The 9,776-nt window shown below is 38.1% G+C and overlaps 1 protein-coding gene across 2 annotated transcripts in view; it reads right to left on the reverse strand.

Annotated features, from left to right (window-relative positions):
• Positions 1 to 1,378: 1,378 nt before the first annotated feature.
• LOC106513209 (RNA-binding Raly-like protein) overlaps positions 1,379 to 9,776 on the reverse strand; it is a 41,273-nt gene continuing 32,875 nt past the window's right edge. For both annotated transcript variants that reach the window (XM_014001929.1, XM_014001928.1), the window contains 4 exons: positions 8,908 to 9,077; positions 6,836 to 6,949; positions 3,910 to 4,043; positions 1,379 to 3,514 (listed from right to left, as the gene is read on the reverse strand). In XM_014001929.1, coding sequence (XP_013857383.1) covers positions 3,476 to 3,514; positions 3,910 to 4,043; positions 6,836 to 6,949; positions 8,908 to 9,077 — 457 coding nt within the window. In that variant the 3' untranslated portion in view covers positions 1,379 to 3,475. The remainder of the gene's footprint in view (positions 3,515 to 3,909; positions 4,044 to 6,835; positions 6,950 to 8,907; positions 9,078 to 9,776) is intronic.

The following is a 9,776-nucleotide window of genomic DNA, read 5'->3' on the forward strand; positions in this document are numbered from 1 at the left end:
CCACTGAACCTTACAAAGTTCAGACAATTTCTTTATTAAATAGAGTCCATACAGTTGATCAGTTTCATCTAATGCTTCGTGCAGCCCTTCCTCCTGAGGACAGGACATCGTCACCATCCGGTTGTGTTTTTTATGAAAATCATCACCTGTGCAACAAGTGAAACTCTGCTCTGGGATGTGTCTCGCGCTACTATTGCTTTCTTTTTAATGATGGACCAAGCTGCACGCAGTTCTGTGTGGGTCTGTGTGTACGCACACTCACACGCACTCGCAGCAAAGGTTCTTTGTGGGTTCGTGACCCCCACTGGCTGGTCCAGACTTATAAACTGTACGACAAACTAAACACATCCGTTTGTTTGCCTCTGTGTCTCACAATAAGTCCTTCACTGGTTTGTTATATTTTGCGCATTTGCCATCAAAACGCACCACGAATCCAGCCAATGATTCACTTCCTCATGAACCTTTGAATCAGGTACCAAAGCAGTGACGTAAGTTCACCACTTTCGAAGCTTCGGATGTCACTGATCACATGACTTTTACTAAACGAATCAAGCTCCGACACAGTGCTTCTGAAACAGTGTGTTGTTTTTTTCAATACATGCGCCGAAGCTTCAGCTTCAAACTGCCCATCACTATAATTTAGTGAATAAACAGGAAACATGTTTAACCTGACATAAAAWTTTTTGTAAATGTGAGTGTGCAACATGAATAATTTTATTTAAATTTGGTGTAATTGTGCTTAGACTGGTCCTTTCTATTCAGGCTAATGTTAGGTTTGAGAGAAATTATTTACAGTGCAATTAGAGGTTATGACGTGTTTTTAAAAAATAGTTTAATGTATAAAAATCATTTAGACCAGGTTTAATCTTCTGTTTGATCTGCTTCAGTCACAGTCGTTTGTGCATGGAAAGTCAATATTTTATGAAGTGCTACCTGTTGAAAAGATTAGACAACCACTGCTGTAATTCTACCTTTGGTGTCTCTGCTGGGGACAGGGAGCTGCAGGGACCACAGCTGCACCTGTTGAACGACAACCTTTTTCATGCTCCATACTGCATGAATGTTACTGAGAACAGGTAATAAAAGACCTTAAATAATCCTATCTGAGAACTGACAGTGTGATGTTTGAGTGTGGTCAAATGAGGAGTATAATGGAGACAATCAGATTCTTCCTTTTTTGTTTGTTGTGTTGTTKTTTTTTTATAAGACTCCATAATATGATATATAAATCTGTAAGTGCTCAGCATCGATATTTATTATTAAATCTTTAAATTTTGTATGAATTTTTCCACATCATTTCATATTGTTTTGTTTCATTCCTCTTCTTTGTTTCTGTTTTGGTCTTTCAAAATAAAAGCACACACCACAATGCGCTGCATTATAGTCGATATGAAAAATACTTTTACTACAGCGACCATGAGTATTTTCACTTGGGTTRTCTCAACAGTGCAAACAGAAACATGTAACAACAACAGAATTATACAGTTATATTTAACATCATTATTTTCATTTTAAAAAATCAACACATGAAAAGTCCTAAAACGAGATTAAATTTAAAGAGATTAAACAGTTACAATAAATTATACAATAATACACAATATTACACGCTGACCTGGGCTTCTGCACACTTTAAAGTGCCAAATATGTAGAGGAAGAGGACTGTAACAGTTTCCATAGTACACTCAATGCAGAAAGATGAATCAGGTTTAACTGGTCATTCATACAGAGAGTTACAAAAAGAAAACATTTTCCTCCTGGAATGAAAAKAACTTTTAGAGACACTTCAACAAAGAATGAGTATGAGTTGACAGTAACGTCTCGCCTGCAGAAAGTTTTCATTTGAAAGTCTGCACTTTCAGACACAGAGAGTGAATTATTTTAAAGTTCTGTACATGAGAAGTATAATTTAGACGTACACATGTTAAAAATAACAAATATTTAAATTTTATGTGACATGAAAAAGCTAAAGGGTTTGTGTTTGATATGATTTGCACTGGATTTCTAATGCACCCAAAATCCRCACCTTCATAAATAAACAGACAAACAAAGAAACCTGTGTTTTTCAAATTAGAGTTTACCTGGTATTTTTCACTAATTATGGTTCCTAAAAGCTTTCTTAAATATTCTGGTATGTCTATGTATAAACAGACAATTAGTTTGATACAGCATCAGTTTGAGGGCTGCACAGTATATCAGAATTTTACTGTTATCCTATTACCAGTGTGCACAACTTCAGTATACCATAGAACAGCTATAAATCATTGGTTATTATACTTTAATTATCATGAATTTATAATCTGTGCATAAGTCATATATTTGGCCAGTACAAAACGGCTGTCCTCGCCAAATTTAGATAGCTGCCGAGATTAAAGGACACAGAAAGTGCTGTGAGCATCCTGACAGAACAAGAAAAGGAGAGGAAATGTTGGTTTATTGCTACTGATATCATCACAAATAATCAAGAATGATCTCTCAATCACATGATTTTCACTTGTTATCCTCTATCGCTCTATGTGTTAAATGTTTAGAAGACACTGTAAAGGGGACATATTATGCAAAATCCACTTCATCTGCTAAATTAATTTGGTTGTGTATTTAAAGTCTATAGGAGTGCAGAAAATGTGAAATTAGTCTCTCTTCTCTTTATATTCATTCTGTTTGGGTCATATTTTTCAGCATGTTCAGTTTTCTTTATTTCCTATGATGTTTTCTGAACTGTTACATCACAGAATTTGCAACAGAACAGTCACTGACTTTAATCAGTTTGTAAATAAAAAGTTTCTGTATCATAAATCCCTCTGTCGAACTAAAACGGAACACTCTAAAAGCTGGGAGGTGGGCCGTRGTGTGAAGCACCTTGTTTGAATTTAAAGAGACAGCCTCAAAACGAGTTGATGCCTCAGAAAAGGGGTGAAAAAGGGGCTCGTGGAGTTACAATAAGGATGAATTCAAAGCAAAGCTGAAAACTGAATTTCAATGTGAAAAAGAAGGATTTAAAAGCATGACGTCTCCTTTAAAGCAGCAGTGTATTCATCATTTGATGCTGGAATTTGTTGTCTGTTTGAACAGAAAAAATACACAGATAAGCTGATTATATTTGTGATTAAATCAGTGAACAGTGACGTCTTTAATCCTGCAACAGTTTGGTTCAGCGCTGTTCATGCAGCTCATTTCTCACAATAGAATTCACAGCTTTACCTCCAACCTTATTACCAAAGATATGATCTCTGTCGGCATCACATTCTCTTAGGAAGCCTGGAAAGTTCTTGTCAATCAGAAGCATGTGCACCTGTTTAAAACAAATCACTGCGTCCTATTGTAGGGGTCATGTATTGCGATACAAATAAATGTGGTGCTTCATCTGATATGTACAGCCTGCATCGAGCCTCTGCCATGTTATTTTGAGGGTTTGTGTTCTCTTCCTCCATGTTTGGCACTTGAATCCACGTCTTCCCCGTTTTCTCCCGTTTCTCCCTCATATTTCCTCCTCGGGGTCAGAGCTGTGGTCGCTCATCTGTGACAGACAAACAGGCAGACAGACAGCGAGACAGAGCAGGGAGAGGAAAACAAAGAGGAGTTTCATTAACTGCCAGCTCAGAATGACTCAGTGAAACCTCATTCTGTGGGCAGATAACTTCATTTCACGGCACTGGAGTCTTGTCTCATTCCTTTACACCTCTCAAAAACAAACAGCAGCTGACTTCATGCATCTTCTTTAAACCAAGGCAATACTCTCAAAAAATAACTTTAGATGTCTTGAGATTTAAGATAAAATGGGTTTTGTGACTAAAACCAAGGATTTCCAGAAATAAAACTTCACCAGCTCAGTGCATTGTTGTGTTTTTGAAAGAATTATTAATGCACGCTGTCTTGAGGGGGATGCAGCTTGTGTTGTTGATCAACACACACCTTCAGGTCAGGGCTCTCCCTTAGGATCCGATGGCGGGAGGGGGGCGGGGAGAGGGAGGAGAGGGAATGCTCCGGGCTGCTGACTGACAAAGCATACGATGAACCGAGCGGACTGTCCTCCCTAAGGAGAGAGTCTGGAACAGAGACAGAAAGAGATGAATGCATGAAGGTAAAATTTAGGCAGCAATGGGATCATAATAAACCTTTTTAATCGCCTGTCGTGTAAAAAGACATGATCGTGTGTATAGTAAGTAAGTAAGTAAAATTTTATTTATAAAGCATTTTTCTTAGAAATGACTTCACAAAATGCTGTACAATACAAAAAATAAAAAAACAACAATTCAACAATAAACATCACGTCAAATATTTCCATCTCAAAAGGTGTATCAGTAGCAACACTGAGCCAAASGAAAAATGAAGAAATAAGAGACAACTGTAAAAATAAAATACCAGCCTATTTACATTTACATATACATTTACAGAGAAATGCAAAGAGTAACTGACCAAGTCAAGCATGTAGAGACTAAAATTTTAACATGTTTTTCCAAAGACAGGTCAGAGTCAAATAACTCCCAGATTTTGAGGACTCTGATGGACAGCTGAACACAGAGAGCCCAAGCGCTCCCTAACTTTAGGGATCAATTTTTCAGGGGCCAAAACTAGCACCTCTGTCTTATCCAAATTAAGCAGCAGCAAGTTTTCTGACAGCCAGCACTTTACCTCTGTGACACAGTTCATCAGAGAAGCCAACTTGTAGGAGGTGGAATCATTAAAAGAGTAGTATAACTGCAAATCATCTGCATAGAAGTGACGTGACACATCACCAAATTTATTTATAATTTGACTCAGAGGAAGGATGTACAGCAAAAACAAAATAGGTCCCAAAATTGAACCCTGTGGAACTCCACATGTAGAGGGAGCCATGTCAGAGTATGTCTGACCTACTAAAACAGCAAAAGAACGGCGTGTATCATCAAAAAACATCTCATGAACCATCAGATAAATTTGAATGAAACCTGTAGAATGTAATGATTTAATGTATTTATTATAACRAATTCAGTTTTGAAGTCTACATGATTCAAGCTTGTCGCTACCGCCTGACGAGCTTATCAAACACCCAAATGGCTAATTTTCTGTTTTTTTCTACTGATACTGAGCTAACATTTCACAGCCTAAACAACAAGTGCTACTCATTGTGCAAGATATTTACACAAGTTTAATACAAAACATGCTTTAAAGGGTTGTTTTACCCTTCCACCATGCAGCAGGAATGCCAGACAAAATTATTTTTTGAAGAATGAGAACATAAAAATCACCTGTTTCAATTGCAACAAATGCTAGAGCTTTCAAAAGAGCTGTTTAAGTATTTTATCATATAAAGTGTTAAATTGTACATTAATGAATTGATATGTCATGTTAGTAATGTTATATTAAGTGTAACTGTTTTTGTAATAAATGTTTTTTTTATGATGTGAACTCCAGGAAGCGGGTGTCACAGTAATGGCCAAAAGGGATCCAAATAAATCATAAACAACAATAAACAATCTTTGCTTAAAATTTTAGCATTAACTGATTTGTCTCCATAGAATGACCCAGATTAGCTTTGAAGGGAGATAAAGTGAGTAAACGAGGACACAGATTGTAGTATAAAGTGTTTTGAGTGTCCTAGTTTAAAAGAAAGATGCTACAGTCCATTTACCATGTAGCCAACCCATTTGTCAGTCAGTAGAATATTTTATCAATGACTGAAACAATTTTAATAAAACTTTTAGAAAGTAATAATTAAAGTCAACCCTAATAGTAAGAGTGAACTCTGTTAATACCCAATGAGGAAATTACTTTTCTGCATTTTTCCCATTGCACATCTGAGTAGTGTGTTACCATCTGGGGTGTTGAGGGCCTTGCTCAAGGGCCCAGAGTGGGGCAAATGAGGGTTTTCTGGGGAGTTGAACCAGTAATATTCAGATCACAGGCTCACCTTCTCTAACCTCTGCACCACCGCTCCCCTATTAAATAGCTAATGCAGTTATTTCTCAACATAAGAAGATTTTAATCCAAAACTCTGGCCTGAAAGGTCACAGATATTCATTCATAGGCCCTTCATTTTCCCAAGTTATTTATCTTTATTTGGTTGGAACTGGATAACAGGCTGAATACAACAGCAAACGTCACAGGATGAAGAGCAGCTGCAGAGATGTGGGAGTCTAGATGAGTGAGAAATTTAATATGACAATGAAAGCCATTGGTCGCTCAAGGTCGAGCCGAGTCGATAGGAGACGGTACAGAAGGCTGGGAGAGTCCACACCGGCAAACTGCACATCTGTCTGCATCTGCAGCCAGTCAAACGTTAGGATGATAACTTCAAGGTGAACGCTCTCTTTCTGTTCAGGAACATTTTTCAGGTGAAAGCTTAGATTTCAGAGGAGGTCAGTTTGCAGTTTGTTAAAGCTGCAGATTAAAAGAGTTTTGTCTTGTTTGTTGCCACAGTTCTTATTTGTAATTACAGAAAAATGTCCACATGAGGGCAGCAGAATGTTTTACCTCTACATTATTTAATGTGCCATTTCTCCACATTGTTGGCTTCACATGTTCCATGTTTTTGCTGAAAACCTTACATCTATAAACGCTCAGAGTAACTTTTTGTTGCAACATTTTTACAGATTCATCACTCACTGCAGCAACACAACCGAACTGTTACAACAGCCTGGTGTGGCTCCATCTCTGCATCACATTTCCATCCCCCCTGTGTTTTTCTGCAGCCCAAATTCTGAATCGTCTTGATTGTGAGTGGCGCAGCTAATCAAGAAGAAGTCTGAAAGCATCGCTGCGCTTCTGCTTTAAAATGATTCTGATGCGCAGATAGATTATCTACCGTTTGATCACAAAACCGTGCGCCTCGACTGTCTTTCTGAATGAACGTCTTTACCTTTGTGGTCATTCCTCTGTGAGTCCATCCTGTCAAGACTGTCAAGCAGCCCATCGATCTGTGTCTTTATCAGAGTCAGCTCCTTTTTAATCACCTGCAACTCCTCCATGCCCACTGAAAGAGAGGAGGGAGAGTGGCAGAGGAAATTACAGAGCCTGAAATGCCTTTCAGGAGAGCTTTAAGTGTTGCCAATATGTGCAAGAAACCCTCCTGAYGCTTAGTTTAGCAATGAAAAACTTCATTCCGAGGAAGAGTTTAACCTTCTTTAGGTTGCAAATATCTTGGATACATTTGCGATTTGCAGCTCAGGTTAGGTCAAAAAAGAGAAACAAAACATACTTCATGGAGCTGGACAAAATACAAACTGTGATAATCAGAATTTTGTTTTATTATTTTGGTCAGTTTGTGTGATTTCCTGCTGGACTTGCTGAGAAAAAGCAAGAGGTCATTATCTGGGTTGATTAAAGGGGACCTATTATGCAAAATTCACTTTTTAAAACTTTTTTTACTCAACTTTGCGTATGTACTTCTTAAAAAACAGTCCTAGGACCAAAAAAATATGCACCCAGGGGCATATTTACTGTAAGTAAAAGTATTTTTAATGTATATTAACGACAAGTTTTATACTTTCGTTGTTTTGTGATGTCACAAGCCGTACGACAACCCACCGGAACCTGCGTTCAGCCCCTTACCTAGCAACCCCCAGGTGAGACTCTCATGTAGCTCTATTGTTTAGCTTATTAAAGCCTTGTTAAAGCCTATTTTTTCGAGTTTCTGAGGTATTTTCACTGCTGCTGCTCCCTGCTCTGGTAACAGCATGCAGAGTGAGGGCAGAGCAGAGGAGGGAGAAAAAACAGCTGGGACCACGGCTCTGCCTCTGGGTCTCATATGGTTGTACAATGGAGCTTCTGCTGTTATTAGCCATACTAACGTAAACGCTGGCTTTGGAGGGCGGAGTTAATGTCAACAGATTATTGGAGGGCGTTACCAACAGAGCTCATTAACATAAACAGCTCTTCTGAAAATTAAAAATGCTTTAATGAAAAATTTAAGCAACCTGCACGTCTYATTTGATGTAAAATGATATTAAAGGAGACATAAACGCTGATTTTACTGAACATAAAAGCCTGGTGATGCGATTCACCTCATTCAAATTCCAGGGTTTACTTTTGTTTTCATGTCTGAACACAGCTCAGCACAACACCTGCTGCACATGAATGACACTGTTATTGAAAATCAATGTGCACAATTTCCTGAACAACCGTTTTATCTTGACCCGTGGAGCCTGGCGGACTCCATGAACTCATTTCACAACCTGCATCTTTATTTAGTTTGGAGTCATTTGAGATTTGAATGTGAAGCTACAACCACATTTGGAATACAATAATTGTTTATAAAAATGATTCCCCCCACCAGCTGAGGTTAAATAGAGTTCCAGATGAGTTGTTTCAGCCCCCAAAATGACCACATAAGAAGGTACACTTTTGATATTAATCACTTTGAGAAGGTTGAGCAGAAGCTTTTTTCACTGGTTGACTACGAGCCTTGTTTCATTTCTGTTTGTGTCTCATTTATTTTTTGTTTACATCCTAAAAAAAACCTGTGAACCGCAGGAGTAGTTTTTATTATTTGCAAACACAACGTTTGAGCTCAATCATTCATGCAGCTTCAATCAGCAGAGGAGACACATCGTACACCCCGAGCTCTGGTGCTTTAACAAACTCCAAAATGAATAAAGAGAAAAAAGTTCTGCCTGGGAAAAGATAACAGTGAAATTACTGAATAAAACATTCTGGGTTTGTTTTCTTGTTCCTTCGTTTTTAAATCAAAGAAACCTTAAGTGGATTTCTGAAAGGTCAACTTTCTCTTGGACAAAATTGCACCTAATAAAATAACTTTGAATAAAACACTTTTACTTGAGGTGTTGTTTACCACGGTAAGCTTTATGATTTACATACTGAAATGTTTGCTACAACTTTCAACAGCGTTTCAGGCAAAAACAGTTTAAATCAGCCGCACAGAGTAAAAATTGCAAGATCTTAAATGCAACCACAGCCCTTCAGGTTACTCACACTTGTTTGTGTTTGAAGGATTGGAGTGGCCTCTGGAGCTTTTGGAGTGGGTTCTGTCTCGAYTGCGCCTGTGCCCACTGACATAGGAGGAGGAACGGGATCTCTTGGCCAGGCTTGGTCCCGAAGGTGGAGGAGAGAGAGAAGCTGGCACTCGCTGATAGTCATACGCCCTGCAAATTAGGCAGCCACAGTTGAGAAAAAAAAAACAACCTCATGCTCAGCTGTAAAACAAAAAATGCAACCAATTGTGTCTTTGTTGTACATTTGGGAGAGAGCATTCTGTGATCCTTTCCTATCCAATTGCCCAGCTTCATCCCAAGCATCACCAGGAGATGGAAACATTACAATTAACCTCACAGGGGTGAAAAATGACTAAAGTGAGCAGCAGAGAAATGGACAGCAAAGACGGCAATGATTGTTCTCCAGAAAACTTGAGCTGTCCTCTGTGCAGTTGCTGCAAAGCATTTAAAGCTGCAGTTTAGGGCAACAGATGGTGGATTTTTCAAACACAAAAGGCCAATTTACCRTTCACTCTGATGGCAAAACTGAAGCAGAGCGATGTTGGAACATGGACTGAACAGGAATACTAATTAAACCTGAAGCACTGAGGATCGAAGCAGGTTTATAAAGCATTTGTTTGGATTACAGGTAGTTTTTATTCCATTTTTTCTTCTTTAAAAACATTTCAACATATTTCCTTGAAGCTCAATATTAGTTTTTTTATATTAGAAAAAAAAGCAGTTTTGTAAAAATGAAATGATGTTGACTTATTAAACTGTTGAATAATTAAAATTAGTCATTCCCAAATTGCAAACAAATTTCAAATCACAGTCATATTTGGCTACAGAATCAATTCAGAGAAGTTGAAC

This window comes from Austrofundulus limnaeus, unplaced genomic scaffold, assembly GCF_001266775.1.
Source record: "Austrofundulus limnaeus strain Quisiro unplaced genomic scaffold, Austrofundulus_limnaeus-1.0 Scaffold10, whole genome shotgun sequence".
NCBI lineage: Eukaryota > Metazoa > Chordata > Actinopteri > Cyprinodontiformes > Rivulidae > Austrofundulus > Austrofundulus limnaeus.